The sequence below is a fragment of the Triplophysa rosa genome, linkage group LG6, assembly GCF_024868665.1.
Source record: "Triplophysa rosa linkage group LG6, Trosa_1v2, whole genome shotgun sequence".
Lineage (NCBI taxonomy): Eukaryota > Metazoa > Chordata > Actinopteri > Cypriniformes > Nemacheilidae > Triplophysa > Triplophysa rosa.
Genome location: NC_079895.1, coordinates 10,269,126 through 10,293,021, shown reverse-complemented (window position 1 = coordinate 10,293,021; position 23,896 = coordinate 10,269,126). Strand labels below are relative to the sequence as shown.

Genomic DNA, 23,896 nt, shown 5'->3' with positions numbered 1-23,896 from the left:
TTTGCTTATTGTCTGTCTTAATTGTAATTTGTTCAACTTTAAAAGTTTTAACACCACACTGTATTGTTATGAATTAACATTATTTTTTATGATTTGACAATGAATCATATTTTTTACAACATTTAATGATCTTGATTAGGCTACTGTTCATTTCTACATCATTTTTGTCATTACACTTGAAATAAAAAAGAAGGATTGCATATTTCTCAACGTTAATAAATGCTGTAGAAAACTTGTTTATTCTTAATTTATGACTGCTGTATGCATTATCTAACGTTAACGGAGCATCAATTCTATCCGCAAAAAAGGCTCTATACCGCACTTTTAAAAAGATGAAATAAAGAAGCTTCTTGAACGCAACAAAGCGTATAGTTTGATCAAGAAGGTAGCGTGCATTATGGCAGTAAAGTAAATTCTGGAAATGTTCTGTATATAGTTGCACTGATAGTCGCGCTCTAGGGTCGCATTAGACTCCGCATGTCTCCGTTTCAAAGGGCTGATAGTGGCTCCTCCCTCTCTGTACCTTGTGACAACAACAACTCATCCACAGAGCAGAGCCACACTTTTCTGCTCAGTTTCTTCCTGTCATTCTCTCTCAATCTTTCACAGAGCTCTAATTTCTGCACGGCACCTCCCCTCATCCGTTCGCGCATCGGCGGAGCGCACTCCGGTGGATTTCCTCTTCTTTGCGTTACTTTTGCGAACCGGCTCTCGTTTCAAACTGAACTTATTTTATAGGTGAAGAACACCATGGCCATACCGGCTGCTCTGATTCCGCCGTCTCTGGTCCAGCCGTGTCCGATCTCAACTTGTTCATCATCTTCATCAGCGTCATCATCATCCTCCGCGATCGCAGCATCATCATCCTCGCCTTCGGCCACTTCAGCATCTCCCTCTCAGACGGCGACCCAGAATCTGTTCCGATCGGATCTGATCAACGCCAGCGCCAGCATCCCTCTGCCCGGAAAGCCCGTGTACTCTACCCCATCCCCTGTTGAAAATACCCCGCAGAATAATGAGTGCAGGATGGTGGAGCTTAGGAGTGCCAAGGTGGCCTCTTTCACGGTAGACGGACACGAGCTCATCTGCCTGCCCCAGGCGTTTGACCTGTTTCTCAAACACTTGGTCGGAGGACTGCACACCGTCTACACCAAACTCAAGCGGCTGGAGATCACGCCGGTGGTGTGTAACGTGGAGCAGGTCCGCATCCTGCGGGGACTGGGAGCCATCCAGCCCGGGGTTAACCGCTGCAAACTCATCTCCAGAAAGGACTTCGAGACCCTCTACAACGACTGCACTAATGCCAGGTGAGAGAAGAACACGCAAGAAACACTCTTTTAATAGATTTAATTAGTTGCGAGTTAGAAAAGAAATGAAGTGGAAATGTTGGTTACACTTTACGTTAGCGTTACTACGTTAAGAACCAATATCCACAGTGTAATTACTTTGCAGTTGACCCAGTTCGAGTCTGCACAAGACATCTTTAAATTGTTCATATTTATCTATATAATACTGCATTGCCTGCATCTAATTATTCATGAACAAATCGTAAAAATAGAAACTTTAAATAAGCGTTGAAAGTTGCTTCTGCTTATGTGATGATAAAAAGAATAAACCACAAGTTAAAAGATGATGACATAGTAGATAGCCTGAACTTTCTGCAACTTTAATAGTAGGTAAACATGAACATATTATTGCAGGTTTCTACTAAATGTATTTAAAATGACAGTTTTCTTTCTTTGTAAGTAATTACTAGAATTAATGGGACTAAATGTTGATTAATATATATTGAGTAGTAAGTGTATTCAGAGTGAAAGCATTTTTAATGCGAAAGTTTTTACTACTTACAGTTGTCTGTTTTAAAGCTTACTAATTTAAGTCTCTGTATTTGTTCATTTTGCAAACAATATTATGATCATAATGAGATTATAAGATAATTATTTCTTTAAATAGATGTCTGTTCATTTTGTTTAGTCTAAGTTTGCTTACATATGCATGCTTGTCTGAAATATAATTGTAAATGTTCTCTCATGTATTAGTAGTCTTTCTAGGCATACATCTCCTTCTACTTTTTTCTTGCTCTGGGGATGAATCAAATCATAGTCAATAAGTGCTTGTATACTTAATGACAGCGATACAGTGCTTGAAGGTACAAAATCACACAGGAAACAATTACTGCTTGTAACATTGGTGAATAATTCACCCTGAAACTTTAATGTCACCCTTTAGTGATCAAGTGAATAGGCCCAATAATTACTAGAAAAAGTAAGCTAATTTAAAAATGTCAGGATGTTGACAGTTCGCCTGAAAACATAGAACGCTCTGAACAGTCTGCTACAATATGAGTGTTGAACAATGCCAAATATTTTTTGCCACGTTATGAGGAACTTCAGAGCCACAAAAACTAAGAACTCAAGTTGTTCATTAACATCACTATAATTAAAAAGTCTATTGAATACTTGGAATTTAGAAACGAATACAGATCTTTTGGATTTGAGCGTGTGATCTGACAGCAACTATTTTTGCAGATGTCACAAAGTAGCAATTTTAAGACCAAATTATTTTCCACAAAGCTCTAAGCTTAAGAAAAAAACTACAGAAAACATCTCTTTTTTTGCTAGTTTTAAATATTGAGAATATGGAATAAAAAATATTTTTTTAAACCTTTTCTTAATTAAAATTTTCCATCTTTTCATGTGAAGCAGTTTTATTTGTTATACTTCAGTTTCATAATACAATTACATCTCTTGAATTGCAAAAGATATGTGGTTTTGTTTTTATTTTCTAACATTTATTAACATATTAACTTGATATTTTATCAGATGAAAACTGTGCTTGTGTGAAGCATGCGAATATTCCTCTGTGGCAGTACGACAGGACAGTGTGTGTGTTTATCTAGCAGCAGTACTAATAGAGCGATCTGTCCATGCTCTCTCTGCAAGCCCCTTCTGGGCCTGCGTCTGTACTTTGTCCGGTTCCCCCTCCCCGTGCCGACCGTCCCAGGGTCCTCAGGTGATCGAGTGTGTGGTTTGAACTCCGGGGTTGTGAGGGAAAGTGGTCAGTGATGGGGTTAAAGGATAATGCAGTGCTACCCATTGCTTTAATGACGCTAAAGTGCTGGCCTATTACTGGTGCATACTGTAGAGGGGCCTGTAATTGTCTGTGAAAGCACCTGGTACTGCTGGTGTTATGCTGAAATCAATCACCTCCTCCATGTCTGCTTCCCATTTGGAGGATTACATCATTTGTATGGACAAAGGTATCTGCCGATCACAAACATACGGGCGGGACCGGCTCTTATTTACAGTGTGGATTTAATGTATCTAGATCTGTTTTGGTTCTCTGTACGCGGAAGGTCAGGCCGCTTAGTCGTAACTCTTGCGCTGTTGTGTGCTTAGATGTTGAACATTAAGACAGAAGAAACTCCTTTACCTAAAACAGCCTAAATTAATTTTTTATGATACAGTGGTATCTCTCAAGGGTGATAATGTTACATCCCTCGACACATGAATCTTTTTCTTGGATATGTACAGAGCAGCACTTTAGGCTCACTTTTCTAGCGTGCGGTCCAGTGTTAATAATCCTCTTTGCTAAGGGATAACAGCGGCCTTACATCTTTGTCCGCTCACTTTGAAAGAAGTCCCCGTGAATCGCCCCGTTCCCCCTCCGCATGAGAACGTGTTCCGCTGGTACCCCCTTGTTCTCCTGAGGACCCTCGGCTCAGATTAATACGTGCCTTCTGCTGCTGGACAGATACAGGGCTGTAATCTCTCTGCTTTCAGAGTTATGACTCTGCTGTGTGAGGAGCAATACTTTAGCTACTTGTTTTCCTTTCAATTTTGTCCGTGTGGGACGGTATGGCTCATGCCATTTGGTGACATTTGAACTCTAAAGAAAGGTTATTGAAACATCAGGTAGATGCTGAGGCAGCTGTTATATCGGAGGGTTTGTCAGGTTGTGTACGGCCCAGGCAGTGATGCAGCAATGAATTGACAGCCATTTGCAGCAATTAAAGGTTAAATAGATGCATATTAATGCATTTTTATTTAGTTATGTATTTATTTTGAATAACTGTATGCTGTAAAAAACAGGTTAAGATGCGTTTGTTACCTTATTGTTTAACTTCTAAAAATGACTTTTGTAAGTGTAACTTAAAAAATATTTGTGACTTAATTTACATTTTTTAATTTACATTTTTGGTTACAGTATATTAAATGATATGCTTTATTAATGTCATGCAGATGTCTGTGTAGTTTAGGATGCTTAATGACTTTAAGAATTTGATTCTTAAACCAATTATGATTTTCAATTTTTTCTCATTTCTTTTCGGATCGTATCCTTCATCCACAAGAGCATCACGTTCGACGAAATATTTTTGTTTGTGTTCGGTACAAACTGGCATATTTACGGAGAAGCGTCATTATTTTGTTTAGCACTCTGGGGTGCGTCTTAACACACAGTGGCAGATTTTATCGCTCTTTTTTCTCCTCCTCTCGCTTTCTTTGCAGTGCTCTTCTGATATATTTGTTTTCGACAAGGCACGGATGTGTTTACAGGTACTCATGGGAAATCTTTGGATCGAATTCAAATCATTCCCAGTCAGAGTGGGTGCTAAGATACCCGTCACCCAGCAACCACATCCAAGAGGGAGCTGGGGCGATAATAACTTCAAAAAACAGAGAGACAGATGCTGATTAGGATGAAAGAGTTGGGGGGGGGCATGGGGGGGCGGTGGATGCATGTTTAAAGGTTTGTTAAAATCACAGATTTATTGTAGCACTTTCTTACAAATCATATGAGGGATTTTATATCCTTTGGATGTTTTCGATAGATCAAAAATGAAGCGGACAAACCATCGGTTTTTATTTTACTCTGTCGTCGTGAGTCATTGGTGCTCTGCTTGATGGGATTAGCCACGTGTGTTCAAATTAACCCGTGCGCTTGGCATCCGTCGCCAGTGTGCGAGAGGACAAAAAAGAGCCATGCTGAGTTTGATATGAATGTGATGCGGATAAAATCTTGATGCTTGACATCTCTGGATATAGTCGAGTTTATTTTAAACACTTTGAAAAAACCTCATTGCTTAGTTTCTTGAAAAGAAATGTTTTTACCAAATCTAAATGCAGTAGTTCTGTTGATAATGTGTGTTTTGAATCCAGCGGATGTTATCGATTGTCTTTTTTATGGTTGTTTGCGTGGAGAACAGTTTGTGGTCTTTAATGTCCTGCATTGTACAGTACACTGTTATAGCTCTTACCGTAATAGCACATGCAAGCCTTGAATCTCTTTCTAACATTTGACCTTAATATTACATTGAATTTCGCATCATGTGGTACAACTTAACGTAATTCTAATTGAGACAAAAGCGGATATTCATGATTCTCAGAACAGGTTGCAGTGACCAAACCGTGTGACGGCTGTGAGTCATCAATCAGCCTCAGATCAAACAAGCAAATGTAAGCGTGTCAAATGATTTGCATATTTAGTTTTTCAGAGCACCAGCTGCATTAAACAAGACAGGACCGGGACACTAGCCGCTCTGTAGCTGCACCTGAGACAGATTGCCGGTAGAAAAGCGATGTGTTACAGGCTCTCTGGCACGTCTTTAGCCATCATCCCCTCCACATTACAGCATATTTAGGAAGCAGTGTGCAGATCACTGATGCCCGCACAGGGACGTTAACCACAACTGACACAAGTTAGAGAGAGCAGATGAGATTTCTTGATTGGAGAGCGATTCCAGCCTTAGCTTGGCTCTATCTACAGTAATATGGTCACATAAAGAAATTGATTTTCTCCAGAAATTAATTAATTTTTCATATAGCCCAAAGCTGGAGTTTAAAAAGACAGTCTACTTTCTGGTTTCCTATTTTCCTGCCTTTTTTGAAGAATTATTGCCTAATCATATTAATTATTTTGCCCTGAGGATAAAAAGATGATTGTACAAATGCATTCGGAAATATGTATCACTGAGTATTTATGATTAAATTATGCAAATAACTCCGCTCTCATCCTTCGCGGACCCAGATTGTCTAATTAGGATTGATATGCCGAGTAGATGTTCGGGAATCTGAATACAAGCATGTCCAAAGAGCAGAAAATTGAAAATGACAAGGCCAGAATCCTTAAAAAGTGAAATTTTTTCACTGTCTAATTCAGCGTAGCCGTATCAGGAGTTAATTTTCCCTTGCTTCATTTTCACATCGAAGCTGACAGGAAAGAAAAGAATACTTCAGGGAAGCAATTTCATATGTGAAAATGTCCTTTTCTTGTTTCCCCCCCAGAGTTTCAAGATACTATCCAGTGACGAATCTCCTCCTATATAAACTTTTTCCGTGTTATCGTGAAAATATCTCTGCTGTTTGAACTTAATGGCATCTTTTTTTCCCGCTCTCCTGTGATTAAAGAGAATGATGGGAAATCTACCCTGGACGAGTGATATTTACTCTGTTGTAACGAAGAAAGAATGCAGTGATGGATGTTTACGAGCGTTGTGGTTTTGAAAAATACAGCAAAAGCTGGATGTTTGAGTTTGAAGTGCAGGTGCGGTAGAAGCCAATCAGCAGGGTTGGCGAGACTGCAGTGAAGGACAGGTGACCAGTGAGGTCTGGAGGCTGTTTTCATTTAGGTCACAAGAAACACTTTATAGCGCAATGAGAGCGCCATGAGTCTATTACAGAGTAACAAAGGGTTCTGGAGTGTTTAAGACTTTTTTTCTTAGGACAAAATAAATAGCATTCTCCATTGAATTCACTGCAAGCTCTCGTGCAATACATTTTTTTTTATTGAAGTACCTTCAATAAAACTGCTTTTAAAATTCTGCCATGAATTATATATTTAAAAATTTGAATTTGCAATGAAATATGCTTACGCTTATCTTTTTTCAGAAATACATTTACATTTTTTTCTTTACACTACAATATGTAGCACCAAAACAACGAAAGACGTCCAATTTTATCATTCAATGGAATGAGAGAAAAGAGTATATTACACATTTTTTTTCATCCACATTCCTCTCTGAGCAAGACTTCTAACACCTCCAAAAGTATCTCATAAGTTCTGATTGTTATCTAATCTTTACCTGGCCCACAGCTAATGACATTTGAGAATAGAATGGAACTCTACCAGACCTCAAAGAATGTGCTCTCTGGCGAGTCTTTGACAAAGCAGGCCTCTCTTATGAAGCCTGAATCCTCACGGACCGCACAGAAGCCTATCAAGTCAATTTAACAAAATTGAATTATAATAGAAAGCCCAAATATTGGCGCTCGTGGCCACTGAGGATCCCATATGTTGCAGCAAGCTGAAGTGGTTGCTTGTTGTGTCTCGTTCTCCCCCTATTTTGAGGCAGGCCCCATAAGCATCTTTCTCGATAGTTTCACAACGTTATCATTGCTTTTGGTTTGATTGTATTTTTTAAACAGTGTGACAAAAGTTTTTTTTGACTTTTGGTTAATATGCGTTACTTTGGCTTCTTCTAAAATTTCAATAGGAAAATAATATGAACCGAACCTTTCCATCTGTTTTTGAAAGTAAAGCAAACAGTTACTGTAGCAGACCTTGTGTTCTTACAGTGTAGCTCTATCATGTTATTGCAGAGGAATGCAAACTGAATGCCAACATGCCAACATTGTCACACAACAAACTTTTAGTTTTACGCAGTCTGTTTTAGCACATATACCAAGTAACTGTAGTGTACTGTTGGCATTTCCCTAACAACAACATCTCAAACTCTCTGAACCCCCCCTCCCTGAAAGCTGCCCTGTATTTCATTATCAGCAAACAAAGGTGTTTTTTCCATTGAAAGCAATCCAGAGGCTCTCACATTGCTCCAATGAGACAGCTATTCTGATAACTCTTTCTATGATGCTCTGCTTGAGTTTCTACTTCAGACTCAAATGTCAAAGTCTTGCTAGGGTTTCTTTAAAAAATGTCCCCTCCATAGCGAGCTGTGGCACCCAGCTATTATTACTCTCTTCTAAAAGACTGACGGTTTGCTCCGGAGAGACATGACACCCAACTCGTCTGCTGGAGGCGTACCACTGCATTTCCTGTCTGTCCAATCAGATATTTGTAAACCGACGACACCTGGCAGGAGAAGGTAAATGGTGAGCCCAGAGCTGCGGCAGACACAGATATTGTTTTCAAGCTCTTGTGAGGTAGAGGAAAGACACAATTACATAGTAGGAAACGCAGATCAGACTACAGAGGAAAACATTATTTCTCAGGGATCGCTCTTTTTTTTTGCTGAAAAAACTTAATAGGGTTCTTGGTTGTTTCAGTTTTCTCTTTAAATTAATAATAAATGCATTTTAAAAATAAAGAAAAAAATGTGTAGCTCTGAATATATTTGCAAGAATCTATTTAGAAATTGTCTGTGTTCATATTAACATGTTTGACTTTTGATCGTATGCTTTTGCGTCCAGGCAAATCTTTGCATGGTTTGAGAACAGTTTATTTTGTAATCTCTAAACTAGAAAGGTCTTTTTTTCCAAGAAAAAAATCTGAGAATACATCTCTTTTTATCTCTGATAATAGCTTGTGCTATTTAATAGATCTTATCCCCCCCTCCCCCGGTGGGACTGTTTGTTGTCTTTACTCCAAGAAAAGCTTACTTTTTTATTGAGTTGTGGATTTATCTTAAAACATGATGTCACAAACAGATGATTCATAGGAAACAATTCCCTTGGAAGTTCTGCAGCTTGTTTTCATGTTCGAGCTCTTTTTGAGAAGCGCAGTGGGTTCATGACTGTACATACATTTACATACTTACATTTAATGTGCTCGGGAGAGAATTGTGGTTTATACGAGAGATAATTTATTCTGGTTTTGGATCCGGTCTCACATTAAACTCTGTTGTGAGCTGTGTCTCCATGCAGACAGCTTACGCTGCGCTAATACAACATTCCCAGCATAATGCGTCTGTCCACATCTATTATTCCACTGTGAAACAGGCAGTGTGATGTCCGTAAACTTCACATATGAATAGGCTCAGCTGAAAAGGAGAATGAATTAAGTCAAGCTGACATCGCATGCCAATAAGCTTTGTTTCATTCCCAGTGCAGTATTCATTTGCGGCACAGAAAGATTTATTGCATGATTGACAATTATGAGAGGATGACCTAGTTTTCTGTAATGGAACAAAAATGGTTTTCATGGGATGGCACTGCCTGTCTGTGTATTTCACTGATGCCAGCCAAGTAATAAGTAGGTTTTCGCACCACGAGCAAAAATGCTTTTTTCTTTTCGTTTGAGAGAATATCGAATCACTTTTCTTTTGCTCAATATATTTTGTCTAGGATAATTGAGTATTATGTGTCAGCAGTCCCCATAGACATCACCTCCCTTTAAACTAATGCATTCAATTTGCTCCTTAAAGTTATTTTCAATGCGATTTGACATGGTTCTCCCTGCAGGCAGGCACTTAAGTAACTTTATACACGGAGGAGGTATGGTATTCCCATTCAATAAGCTACTAAACTGTCTCTCGTGCTGCCGAGGCTGTCCAACAATGGTCTGCTTAACCAGAGCGACTTTCATGGAACTCTTTATTGGGATCTTGCTAATATTTCATGATTCATGCATTTTTGATCTTACCTTTCTATTAACTATTTTATTCAGCTCAGTAAAGCTCATTACAGCTGCGAGGAAGGCTCCGGCCCCCACGGGACCACTGGTTGAGTGGAACCACAAATGGCACTAGCAGGGTTTAGCCAGAAGTTAATATCCTGCAAAATTGTTTCTGAGTAGCTCGGTAGAATACGGATGATTAAATGACACGAGCAGATCAAAAAAACGTTTTCTCTGACTACAAAGTGTTAAGTGTAAGTGCTTTCAAGCGCTGCGGATCTCCCAAGGTTGCCATTAAGTGGAATAGGACTTATTTAATGGGAAAGACTGTCCTGCCGAGGAGGGAGAGGCAAAAGCCGTGCTGAGTGCACAGTGGAAGGCCGCGTACGCCGTACAGAGAGCGGTGTGGGTCAATGATCTGACAAAACAACAACAGGAACTATCAAACTTTATCTATGTCTCTTTTAGAAAACTGTATTGTCACAAGGGTCGTTTTTCTGGGGTCATTCAATATCTCGGGCTTATAAGGTACCATTTGGATTCCCTCATGTACAGATACAGACCCAACGTATTTGAAAACGATGAATAGCTGACGGCTTATATATTTATTATGTATTACTTTTTATGTACTACAGACCTTTATCTAAAAAAAATATATATATATTTGTTGTTATATTTATTGTTCATATACCATATTCATTATCAAAATAAATACATAATGATAAATTATTTAAAAATAAAATATTATTGACATACTTGTAAAAATAGTTGATGCAATGATGCATTTTGCTAGCTATGTATTATTCTTACCTCAAAGTCATTCTTTTTAACGCGTGACTGTGAACATTATTCGCTCAGTTACAAAAATTGTGATGTGCACGACTCTGCTATACAGAGGTTTGTGCATGACGCTAAGTTTTCGGAAGTCAGTAAATTGCACTATGCTGTGCTGCTTTGATGCCACCTCCAGTGGAAGCATATCCTCATTTGCACAAAGCAACTTTTTCGATACTCGCGACCAGCGTCAGTGACTAATCCACTAGAATAATCAATCCCACCATCCACCTCGCAAAAGTGGTACTCGACTTTCATAAGAATTCATTGAAAACGCTTTCTAGCCTTCGCTCAAAATGCAACAATGGAAACACATGCATTGCAGTTTTGCAGTCCGCGACAGACTTCAAGCTCCAGGTAAGATTAAAATAATTAAATAATTATTGTTTCTATAAGGTTCTTGTAGATGTTCATTATACATATAAAAAAGTGTAACTCATTTAAGGACAATTTGTGATGATGTAATTTAACTTTTTGTCATACAACATAATTGTAAGTCATTGTTTTACAAAGTTTATGTTTGAATTAAATAAATAATGTATGGCATGCTAAGAAAAGAAAGGTTTAAGAATGAAAATCAATCAAGCACATGTTAACAATGAGTTATTATATTTCTGTTGTTATATTTAGTTTCCTAAATTATTATTTTTATACGTAATTCGATTTTAGTTGACTTTATTATAAAAAGTTAAACAGTATTGTTTTCTGTAATAAATAATGAATTTATATTTGACATATTAGAAAAATGAAGCTGAAAGCTAAATATTTGCTTAAGAGGCAGATACAGTGTATAGACAATGTTCAATTTCCTGAAACCCTCCAAAAATTCCAGCTAAAAGGAAAACAAGGTTTGCCTCACTCATTATTTATGGTCAGACGTTTGGCTCACTTAGCAAGCTTGTATTTCTGTTCAGTGACTTGACCTTTTGTCATACCCATCAAATAATCCGTTTATTTTCTTTTTTTGTCTTAGCACAGAAAATATCTCAAGCTTCATTTTACCGTTACACGTTAGGACACAGTTCTATCATCTCTTAGCTTCCCCCGAAGATGAAATGCACTGTTGCCAATTCCAAGAATACAGATTAAGGGTTGTAAAATGGAGTACAAGGATTGTGCAGTTATCAAATGTCCCCTCACTCTTGACCTTTCAAATCTCAGAAAAGGAATGCGATACAAAAGCAAGCCCGCAGATATGATTACACGGATCAAAAGCGTCTTTACGCTCCTATCATTGACAGGGCCGTTTAATTGGAGGATATCGAGGAAGCCAGCTAAAACAATGCATCATATTTTTGTCTTCTGTTTTTATTGTTCAGGCATTCCAGCATTGTCTTGTTGTGCTGGAAACGGCTCGTAGTTGTTAGGGCATTATGTAATTTTCCCCTGATAAAGAAACCTCTTCCACAGCTGTGGCTCTTGCTAGTCTCACAGTCACATTCCAAACAGTCTAATATTATTCCAAGGGTCATACGTCTCTGAGTAGGGGTTCTTATACGCAGACGTAAAAGAACAGCGCACATGCTGTCTTGGCTCTGATATGTATATTCAGTTCTGCCGTGGAAGGAGATTTGAGACAGGATAATTAAAGGTATGCTTCTCAAAGGGTCAGGGTCAAGCCAATAGGAATGTCAGAGAATCGCAAGGCTGTGACAGGTCTTTTCAACAGGCCACGCTGGACTGGTGCGGGCAGAGATAGCGCAGCGCGCCAGAAAGGGCAAAACGCTGACAGCTCTCCAGCCGAGCCGGCCCAGCAGGAAGGCATCAGTTCGAGAAACAGATAGCGGGCCGGGCCGTCGGTGGCGCGGGACACATAGGTGTGGCCCGCAGGTCACCTCGTTCCCACCGTCTGCTCATAAATTCCGGGACCCTGGAGTGTTAAACGGGGTATAATACTTATTTAGAATTTCAAACACACCTCCTTCATTAGAGTTGGTGTATCTGAAAAACACATTACACACTTCCTGTGCCATTGGTATGCTATCTGAGGAGGCAAGTTGACATGCCCTAAAACTTGAAGTGTTGTTTAGACTTCATCCTTAATGTAGCCTATAATATTTTAATATATTTAATATATATTTTAAACACAGTCATTAGTTTTATGTTCAGTCATGCTAAAAGTGCCGGAATCACACTTTACTTTTAATGTTAGCTTTATGAACATATCACGCACGTTCGCTGTAAGTAATCTGTGCGATTCAACACGTTAAGTGAGGATAACTGTGTGCGCACGTAGATAACACGCGCTCGCTCACATAACTCTCCCTACCTTAAGCGATGACTCGTGTCGCACCTGTCATGCGTATAAAAGGAAGCAAGAGCGAGATCTCAGATTGAGATGTGCATGTGTAAGAGACCAATGATTTATATCCCGTGCCTTAATAAAAAGGATGTCAACTTCAGGCCTGAATGAAAGCTCTTAAACATATCTGTAAAAGAGAGATATGTTGACAGTAAGCATGCAAATGAGGTTAAATGCGGCCAAACGGAAACGAACGACCTTCTGTCCCTGCTTTTTCTTCTGAAATAAGAAAACGGGTCTTTTTGATGGTTACGTAGTGGCTTGTGACACATTCCAGCCTTTGTTTTAAACGGCTAACTGTATTTAATTTCCAAGTCTTATCGTCCTAGGCTTTGTCTGTCTGCTCGCTCCTCCCGAGTCAAAGCAACCCCTCGAGATAAACTCTGTCAGACTCCAGGGTGATTTATTAAATTCTGTTTTCTGTGAAGGACTTTTATTGAGGGGGGGGACGTGGGGAATGCATTGCAGGTGGCTGCCAGCTTCAGGCACTGTTTGCTCTCCGATACACCCAGTAAAGGTGGAAGAGAGAGAGAAAGAAGTACAAATCTAAGTGGGATTTCCTTCCTTTGTTGTGGCTAAAGGAACGTGCCCCCTTACGTCCCCACTTTAATTTCATCATTGTAGTTGTTCTGAATAACTGCTGTTTAGAATAGGACGGCTTGGGCTATTTATACTATGCTGCGACCCAGAAGCGTACATTTGCGTTCATGCAAATCCACTGGTGGACACCTAAAAGTGTCTCTGACCCTCTATCTAAATCTATTAGGGAAATGGACTGACCCAATCTCAGCCCTATTTTGATTAAACTAGTTTGCATTTCTTTCTTGCACTTGAAGTGAATGTATATTTCACACTAACTGTGTGAAATATACGCTAGTCGATGTATTGTTAAAGATAATTACCTCTGAATGTGGTTAACATGGAAGGCATTTAATTTCAAGGTTGTGCTCATATGGCCTTGTCTTTTTCTCCAGCTGTTAATGGCAGGACAGTACAGACCATAAAAGTGATATGTTACTTATTTTAGTAGTGTATGTGAATGACTGTGTGATTAGTGCCCGATGTTCACCGGGAGAGCGTCACACTGCCTCTTTGTCTGTTGTGTTCATAGAAGGCTCTCACAGGTCCCAAACAAATGATGCGTTTCATGTTTATTTGTTTGTGTGGCTGAAGCTCTAAATGCATCGGTGTATTGCAAAGTACTTCCCTCTATACTTATTTTGACAAAGGCGTGTAGGGCTCTCGCGGGTTTGACCAGAAGCGCTCTGTTAACTTCACCTGCGTAGCCACACTCTGCTCTTTACAGCTAGATCCCCACATCTCACGTTCTCCATTGTTCTCTGCTCGTCAGCATCTTTTGTCTTTTGCCGTTGATTTGTCTTTTGATCTGCATGAGTGATTTATCTGCATGACATCGATTTTCGTGCAACACTCGACACCACCACTAAACACCCGTCCCCCCCGTCCCCCTTTTGCCCCAGGAAATTTGGAATGGGTCTCCTGTAACCTTGGCAGAACCAAACAAAGCGGTAAAAGCTGATCTTGTTGATTTTGATACTGCGCTCCGCAAACAAGCTTTTTTAAAATGTGTTTCTTATTACGTGGGTGGGTGGGTGGACGGGGGGGGGAATTTCACTATTAATTTGACAATTTTTGATGTATCTTACAAATACATTAGATCTTAAAAAAGCCAAAATTTCATTTGAAATCATTTTAATTGTAGCACCATTAATGTACATTATGTTCGCTTAAAATGGATTTTTGCTTTGTTACTTCTATATGCAACAAAAGTGGCAACTGCTTAAAGGCATAGTTCTCCCAAAAATAAAAATTCTGTCATCATTTACTCACCCTCTTGTCATTTCAAACCTGTATGATTTTCTTTCTTCTGCAGAACACAAAAGAAGATATTTTGAAGAATGTTGGTAACCAAGCATTAGCGTTACTCATTTACTTCTATTGTATGGACGCAAAACCAATGCAGGTTAATGCACAGTAAAATCGCCAGTGTTAAAAAAAGTCAAATTAACACTCACAGTGTATATATATAATCCACACTCTCAAAGTGTGGATTATATAAACACTATGAGAGTTCATTTGACACCTTTTAACACTGGCGATTTTGCTGTGTAGGTACTGCCGTTGTTTGGTTACCAACATTCTTCAAAATACCTTCTTTTGTGTTCTACATAGGAAAGAAAGTCATAAATGATAAGAGGGTGAGTAAATAATGATAGAATTTTCATTTTTGGGTGAACTATCCCTTTAATAAATTCACCCCATTTTATTTCACACACAACACTGTTTATTTTTTATTGTTACACGCTGAACACCATTTAATTAAGCTGGTCAGATGCTTTTACCCTCGTGTCTCTTCTTCCGAGCCTCTGTGATTCATTTCAAGCCTACGAAATCAGCCTGAGATCGCTGGCTTCGGCAGAAGACTCGGATGTCTCGAGACGGCAACAGTTTTTCCTCTGTTTGCTTGGTTAAAAGCAATGTGGGTTGGGGGATTGGAGTTGACAACCCTGAGGGTATTAGAGCTGTTTGCCTTCTCTCTATCTCTCTCTCTTCCTCTCCCTCTTTTTCCACTCGTTTGCAGCTGTTTGAGTCTCCTCCCGCCAGCTGTCAGTTAGACTCTCTCCGTAAACACCTCCACACACCACCTGCTTCCCACTGGGGAAATAGGTGTATGTTGGAAAAGTTTGAACAATACGGAATGGCGGGCAGGTGGAGAATCTGTATTCAGGTTGGGAGCGCGGGGCCTGACAATGCAGTTAAGTAGCAACTATGTCTAGAATTTGTCAGAGTTACAATAATTTTAATTAGAAGGCCTCTGTTTGAGAAACCGTACCGGGTCTGTTTTTGAATTAAAGCTACCTTGATGAATTCGAATGTTTCACAGGACCAGAATGCATAAATCAACGACAGGAAACTGCTAAAGCTGCATGCACGTTGTGGAATAAATGCAATTTGAAGTCTGTTAAAACAGTTTGAAAAATAGTTTCCTTTTTCTGCAATTACCCCATAATGCTTAGATTTGACAGACGTGTGGGTGTGTGCCCGTGTCTGGTTACTGTCTGAATAAACCGTACGACACGCATGTATTTTCATCTGTCAGTATAAGCAGTAAGCATTTATGCTTTCTATTGATGTAGTGCCGAGTACTTTAACTTTTCCCCACCCTTCCAAGACTAAATTCATCAGCTCCCTGACATTATCTTAGCGCAAATTGTGAAAGCTAATTAAAAAAATGGCCTACAGAAATTCTGATAACCTGAATGTTTTTTTCGGACTGCTTGGGCTGTTGAGAGCCTTGCTATCAGGCTCCTTTCACACAGGAAGTTATGAAAGTATTACACACAGATCATTTGCACAATGAAATCCCAGGCCTCTCACAATGTTTGTGTTTGAATCAGCGTAGTTGAAAAATGACCAGCTCAAGGCAAATTTTGCTGCAGTCTGTCAGGCGCACGAATCATTTAAGCACGTAGCGTTTAAGTACCACGGCCCTTTTTGGGACTAATATATTTTGTGATGTCGTATTTGTATTAATGTTACCAAACAGGCACAAATTGCAACATTTCTACCCAATCGAGTCCCTAGACTTGCCCAATGCTTGCGACCACAAACCGATCCCTCAATCTTACTGTAGCTTCCTTGTCTCTGGTCCAAGAGTTATTTCCCCACCTCGCCATTACAACACTATCGTGCGGGCAAGTCAATCAGTGAGGCAATAGAACAAGTTCCACCAGCTGAGATTAAGAAGCGGTTTGATCTTGATAACAGACTTCCAAATTGTTACATGGCATGGACAACAAAGCATACGGGGAAGAGAGGGGTGCAGAGTAACAACGTGGAGCCGAGCTCCTGTGTTGAGCTCGGGAGCCCCAGGCAACTGTAAGGCATCAAGGCCACCTGGGTGCTTCTTTATTAAAGGATGAAATGAGAGGTCGCACGTTGCAGACCCTCACATAACATCCTCCTGCTGGCGTCCCGCACTGCCTCGCTGTCCACCGGCCTGGCTTTTTTTGATGGGTTAGCCATGAAAGTGTTTTTCATTAGTCCCTCCAAGGGATCCTGAAATGCTCTTTTGCCAGCAAATCCTAATTTCATTGTTGATAGGTCTGTTAGAAGCATGCCGTGTCTATCACAGCCTTTTAATTATTGCTTCTTAATTTGTGCATGAGGAATTTTTCAGAGGATTGTCGATGGGGTGAACAGCAGGGACATGGTGATATGATATTACATTTATATATGGGTCAAAATAACAATATTGTGATTAATGTTTTTTGTTTTGTTATATAAACTGTTTGTAGGCTGTATGTTTTGCTTTGTGCAATATTTTCTTTGTATCGATTGAATCGGTTACCTCAGTGCTGTTGTATGATACACGACGTTTTGCATATTACAGGTTTGCTTTGAGGGTTTTTTCTTTCTTCAAAATATTAATTTAAAATGGTAACAAAATATATTGAGTTATGAAGTGACACAAAATATTGTAATACTTTATCTATTTATTTCCCCATCCCAGTGATAGCTATTGGTGCACGCTGCTTTTGCTAGCACAAGACATTCTCATCTGTTGTGCTGAATTTGACTAATAATTTACCTCATGTGCAGTGTTGGGTGTAACTAGTTACTAAGTAATTAATTACTGTAATTTAATTACTTTTCCCTTGAAAAAGTAAAGTAAGGGATTACTCTTATTTTTTCTGTAATTAAACTAAATACTTTGTGTAATGTGTGTGCAATAGTGGAATTAACATCAAAATTCAAAGTCTAACTTTAAAATGAACGCTTTAATGTATAATTCTCACATTTGTAATACTTTGGTCAGTAAATAAGAGTACTTTATGTAGTTTATATTATTTATTTGAATGAATTAAAAGAGCCGTTTCATTTCTATCCTTGAATCACTTAACTAATCAAGGTTGATGTAGGATATAGAAAGTAATTAGTAATAAGTAGCTAAATACTTTTTGGAGAGAGTAATTTGTACAGTAATCTAATTACACTATTGAATATGTAATTAGTAACTAGTAATAATTACTTTTTCAGAGTAACTTACCCAACACTGCTCATGTGAATAGTTTTTGTTGTAGTAAATCTATTAGAAGAAAAACATAAATTAGAGTGTGTAAAGTTTTGTTCACTTTATTATAAATCCTTCAAATACTGATAAGCTTAGGCTTGTTATGTTTTGCATCGTAAACCAGTAATCTGATGGCAGCAGTCAGGTAACAGCTTTATAGTGCTTCATCATGGCTTTGAGGTGTGTTCAGACAGCTTTCCTGCCCAAAATATTAAATAAAAAAATAACAAAATATACTGAATTATGCCTTGAGCGTTTTAATGGCATTAAACAAGGCCAAAATATTCTAATACTTGTATCTTTGTATTGATGTATCTTTTTATTTCTCCACCCCAGTAATTTGTAGCTATTGGTGCATGCTGCTTTTGCTAGAACGGAAATTCTCATCCTTTTGCTAAATTGAATAAACATTTACCTCATGTAAATAGTTTGTGTAGTAAATACATTGCGAAGGTGTATAATAAACTAGAGTGTGTAAAGTTCACTCACTTTATTCAAAATCCTTCAAATACTGATAAGATTTGCCTGGTTAGTTTTGCATTGTAAACTGGTAATCTGATGGCAGCAGTCCGGTAACAGCTTTATGGCGCTTCATCGTAGCTGCGTATACTGTAAATTGACTAACTGTTTGTATTGGCAGGCCGTTCCTCGATTTACAGCAGGATGGCATCATTGTGAACCGCTTATCACTGGCAGGCACATTAGTGTTCTCACAAACAGGCACCTGTTTTAGCCACTCGAACATGTATTTTCTTTAAAGGGAAGGCTTTAATTTGAGAGAAAAACGATAGCGCATGAAAGTGCAATTTGTTGACATATTTCACTGTAGTATTATCGGCGCACGTCGTGATTGGTCTTCTACAGCGTTATCGTATAACAGGGCGCTTTTAATGCTATCATTTAATTCTCTCTCCCTCTCAACGGCTCATTTGTATGCTGCGCTCTCTGTGTCTGTTTGGGCTAGCTTTAAGAAGCACAAAGCCTTTAATTGTGAGGTTTAACATTTTGCAATTAAAATCCACCCTTATTGCTCAGAGGAACGAATGACGAGGCTTTGATGTATTTTAATCAGCGGAGATGTATTGTACTTTAAGGAGCGAAGAGATCGCCGATACGTTTCTGATTTTAAATCGACATCCTCTTTTACCTTTGAAGATGATAGCGTTTAAAGCTGAAAGAGCTGAGCTGGGGTCGCTTGAATCCTCCCCCTACTGTAAATAATGGCGATTTTTATCTCGCTGATTCTGAAGTGGACAGATAGGATTATGGGTTACATTGAGACTTCATCTGAACCAAGAACATCACGATGATTCCCCAGAGCACGGAGAATCAAATCTCCAAAGATGTAATAATTAATAGGAAAAGTTTGAATGGAGAACTTTTTGGTATGATGACATAGCACTTGGCTCAGCTCAGCTCCAGTACTTTAGCTAGTAATTAGCATTGTTTTTGTGTAATAATATGAAAATACACCCTAGCTGAGCGAATAATTGAATTGGTATTTTGGATCTGTGAGAACACGATTTTGTTTGTGTTATTTGGAAAAGACATGTAGGAATTCACTAATAATAGATTTCCTTTGGTTTCCCTTTGACTGATGGATTGTGCTCGCCCAAATCGAATTGGGCTTTAATTGCATTGTGGTGTTTCAAATTTATCTGCTCCAAAGATTTTGTTAAGAGATCATAAAAATCTGATCTTGATGTGATGGAGACAACTGTAATTCACAGTGATTGTGCCCCGGCTGTTTGCCCTGTGGAAACAAAAAGAAACTGTTCAATGTTTTTTTTCTACAGTATACGCGTTAATGCTATACAACCCCCTGGATGATCTTCGAAGGTGTGTTTGCTTGGTTGCACAATGTTCACATGATGAGGTTCATTTGGTTAGGTGGACACAATGTAATCAAATTCGTTTCTGCTTCTGGGCTCGCATCCGCACTCACACATTTATGAGCGCACTTTACACGTGTACACTAATGTCTTGCCTTATTGCGTCGAAGCAGCTGCATATCAAAGGTCTGTGATTCCTGTCAGAAATAATAGATATTGTGAAAGAAGCAACAGTGCATGGTAAATAAGGCAGTTGTCTTTTTTCTGCGTCATCAAAACCAGCTGAGGATGTTTTTGCATTCACGAACAAAAAAAGAGTTTGCTTTGTAGAATTCTCAGGAAAACAATTAGTTCTATGTTTTTCTCTGTAAATGTTTGTTAATATTCTTCTGGATGTTCATTAATAGCTCATTGTGTGCTTAAAGTTTTCCGCTGAGCGAGTCACGCTAATGTTTAACTATTTAAACCACTTCTGCAAAAACATATCTCCAATTTAAGAGATTTCAAATTTTTGACTTAAAAAAATATGCCGTTAAACAAGAGCGTTATATAATTAAACATCCCTTCGAAGTCTTGGACATTCAGTCCATAACTGCAGGGCCAGAAACGCTCTAGAATGAGCTTGTGAAGAGTGAGGATGTTTCTATCATGCTCTTTGCCGCGCTCTCATTTGCCGTCTCTTTGTGAGCCTGTAATATTTTTCATGTGCTTCTAATGAAGATTACCCCTCTCTACCATCCACTCACCTTATCGTTAGCATGAGCTTTGCCCGCGCACTAATTGATGCACCCCTGCCAATTCAGACTTCGGCCCTGTCACTGACCCCCATTAAGAACCCGTCCTCCCCTTCTTATGGAAATCAGCCCCGGCGTTGGGAATCCTCCACCTCCAATCAGCTCCGCTTAAGTGGAGAAAACAGCCTCTCGTAGCTCGCCAAGATCAGGCCGGCACTCATTTCTTTGTGTCCGTTGGCAACAGCTCCTATGTTCTCAAAAGAAACTGAATTCCTTTACAGCCATCGATCCAAAAACTTTTACAATAGAAGCGCTTGATAATTGAGACAAGTGCTTTTGTGATGATAATGGACTTCGTTTAAAGCTTTCTGCGTCTTACCTGGGTGAGATGATGAAGAAAATGTAAAGTGAATGACCTGTTAAGCAATGATTGTTGTCATCATATTTTCAAATGCTGGCATATTGCACCTGTTCTTGTATCTTCATGCTGTGCACACCAAAGCATGTCCATGTGATGTTTCCCCAGCGTAACTGCTCGAATATAGATGCTGTATCTCAACCTCTAGGTATTTATGGCTGAAACACAGGGGCACTCCCATGCCGAGTTCCTCTGGACTAGATGTGATGTCATCACGCATGCCATGCGGGTTTTCTGCAAGCTTGACATTTTGAGGTAACAATCCTGCTGTCTGGAGTTGGCTAGGTAGCTTAGTTAAGCATTGCAGTTAAGATTCTTGAAATAGTAAAAGGCATTTTGATACTTTTTAAAGACTCGTGTAAGGACACGTGCCACCTTAACACACCAACATTGATTCAGCCAAGGGCTTGAGCTTATCTGTTTGTCAACCAATGGAAGACATGGGCGGGGTTAGGAGATTTTATGGGAAAATGTATTATTTTTTAAATGAATTGTTTAGCTAATACTGCTTTACAGAGAAGGAAGAAGACAGGATCTACAATAATTAGTGATGCTTTGAAAAAGCATAACTATTGTTATTCGAACATACATACTTATAATTATTCTTGTTCCGCCAAAAGTTTGGCACGCTACTTGTCCCGCAGCTTTTGACGTAGACCCATGAATGAATACATCACATCGACGGGCCTATTCGGGAATGGTGTGCTATGACTTTTATAAGCGATCGGGTGGGGGTGGGGTGCGATGGGGGGCGAAAAACCACCCGAAAAATCCCATTGACATAACATTGCGCCCAACTTTGAGGGATCGTAGCTCCGAGCGAGGATATCGTAGAAACATGAAAATAATACACAATTTGAAGGGGTTATCAGGCTCTATAAGAACATCACTCACAATGGGGTGTAAGTTGCACCCCTGGGGTGTGAGAGCCTCCCAAAATTTCTGTATACTTATAATGGCACCCATAGACTCCCATTCAACACCTAGATACCTATATATTCACGCGTTATTTTTTCGCTTTGGACCCATGAATGACTACATCAAATCGAGCGGCCCATTGAGGAATGGTGTGTGATGACTTTTGGAAGCGATCGGGTGGAGGGGGTGCGATAGGGGGGCGAATAAAAACCCGAAAAATCCCATTGACTTAACATTGCGCCCAACTTTGACGGGTCGTAGCTCCGAGTGAGGATATCGTAGAAACATGAAAATAATACACAATTTGAAGAGGCTGTCAAGCTCTGTAAGAACATCACTCACAATGGGGTGTAAGAGCCTCCCAAAATTCCCCAATCACAGGAAGCATGCCCATATAAGGCGTAAAACGTCCCGTGTTGAATATCTTAGCAGTACAACCACTTAGAGACAAGGGGTTGGGCTCATTTTACTCAGGCTACCAATCAGTGTGACATGATCATTATGAAGTTATTAAGCCACGCCCATAGCAACCATTTACAGCAACCTAGCAACCGATCCCATAGACTCCCATTATAAAATAAGTCCATGTGGATATCTTTGCAACACAGTGTTGTAGAGACAAGGGGGTGGGCTCATTTGACTCACACAACCAATCAGTGTCCCAGGATCATCATGAAGCTTCGAAGCCACGCCCATAGCAACAAAACATGTCAGCCTAGCAACCGTTTAGCAATACCTATATCTCTGCATCGGAACATTGTAGAGAGACGGGGGTTGGTTCTTTACACTCATAGCTTAGAGCATCATCAATTGGCACATGCTAAGCCACGCCCATAGCAACCAAACAGGTTAGCCTAGCAACCATTTAGCAAAACCTTTATCTCTGCATAGGAACTCGTAGAGACACGGGGGGTGGTTCGATTCACTCATAGGTTAGAGTATTATCAATTGCAGATGCAAAGCCACGCCCATAGCAACCAAACAGGTTAGCCTAGCAACCATTTAGCAACACCTATATCTCTGCATCTAGTTGATACTTATTGATTAAATGATAATCAATACTGTAGAAAGACAGGATTTTGTGTAATTATCCAACAGACCTTGAAACTTTCTGCCAGCTTTCTACCTTGGGATAATTTGGCATCTCAACTCTCCTAATTCTATAATTCTATAAAAGATTTCAGGTTTCAGCATTAACTTTTTTTTAGCCTGCTCTCTGCTAGCGCAGCCCATTTATCCCATTTCCCCGGCTTTTTGCCCACAGCAAATTGTTTCTGTGGCCAGCGGAATACATCCGGAAATGCTTATTTCTCATTTTCAGTCCCCAGTGCAGAGGAGAGCACGGCCCCTGTCTGTACTTATACTGATCTAAAACTGGCTTGGAGAAAGCAATCTGCCACATGCTAGCCCTTGCTGCGTGTTTTGTATAGTATCAATAGTCTGCCCTGCTCTTAGACATGACATCACAACAATTGGGAATCACTTTCAGTGGTTTGCTCGGGTAACGGCCGAACCTGAGACGGCTAGGGTACGCGGAATGCTTGTGGGCTAGTTAATGTGTAAATAGAGATTTTGTGAACTTTAGCTCTTGTAATAGCAACCTTTAAGTTACAATACAACGAAATGACAATGTTTTTCAAGTCAAACCATTCTTGGTTATTCTGGCTGCTAGTTATGTATGCACTTGCCCTAATTAGTGGTATTTAGATGCGCTTGTGTTTTATCACGCAACACAGTCATTAGTAGATTGGGGTACAACTCGAGTACTTATCATTCTTTTTGTGGTGGTGGTATTGCTTTGTAGTATTAGAGACAAAATCCTGCTTTCAGATTGTCCTCGAATGCCTCATAAAATATGGCTCGTGGATCAATTAATTGCATACCGAGTGGAAAAGCAACTGCAAGTGTTGCATTGGAGGGCCCGTCTCCCCTGGGCCCTAGAGGCCTGCACCGTGATGTTTCATTAACTGTGCGCAGGCCTGTGGCCCCCAGTAAACACACAGTAATTAGGGAATTTTGAGTTGTCGTTTCTGAGCTTGCACTATGGTAATGATGATATGACCCTATGAAAATACGAGATACCGGCGAGGTCACGGAATAGGCCCCTGCGTTTAATTCTCTTTGCCAGTCCAATTTAAATTAGCCCCTGACTGTTTAATATTCCTGTTCTTGTGTGCTAAAATGGAGATTTAT

The 23,896-nt window shown here is 39.6% G+C and overlaps 1 protein-coding gene across 9 annotated transcripts in view; it reads left to right on the top strand.

The window, feature by feature from the left end:
• Nucleotides 1–566: 566 nt before the first annotated feature.
• The window catches only part of dachd (dachshund d), a 104,607-nt gene continuing 81,277 nt past the window's right edge, over nucleotides 567–23,896 (top strand). For 5 of the 9 annotated variants that reach the window (XM_057336197.1, XM_057336193.1, XM_057336195.1 and 2 more), the window contains exon 1: nucleotides 569–1,307. In XM_057336197.1, the coding sequence (XP_057192180.1) occupies nucleotides 751–1,307 (557 nt within the window). In that variant the 5' untranslated portion in view covers nucleotides 569–750. Of the gene's footprint in view, nucleotides 1,308–23,896 lie in introns of all 9 variants that reach the window. The other 4 variants (XM_057336191.1, XM_057336190.1, XM_057336192.1 and 1 more) reach the window with 3 other exon arrangements.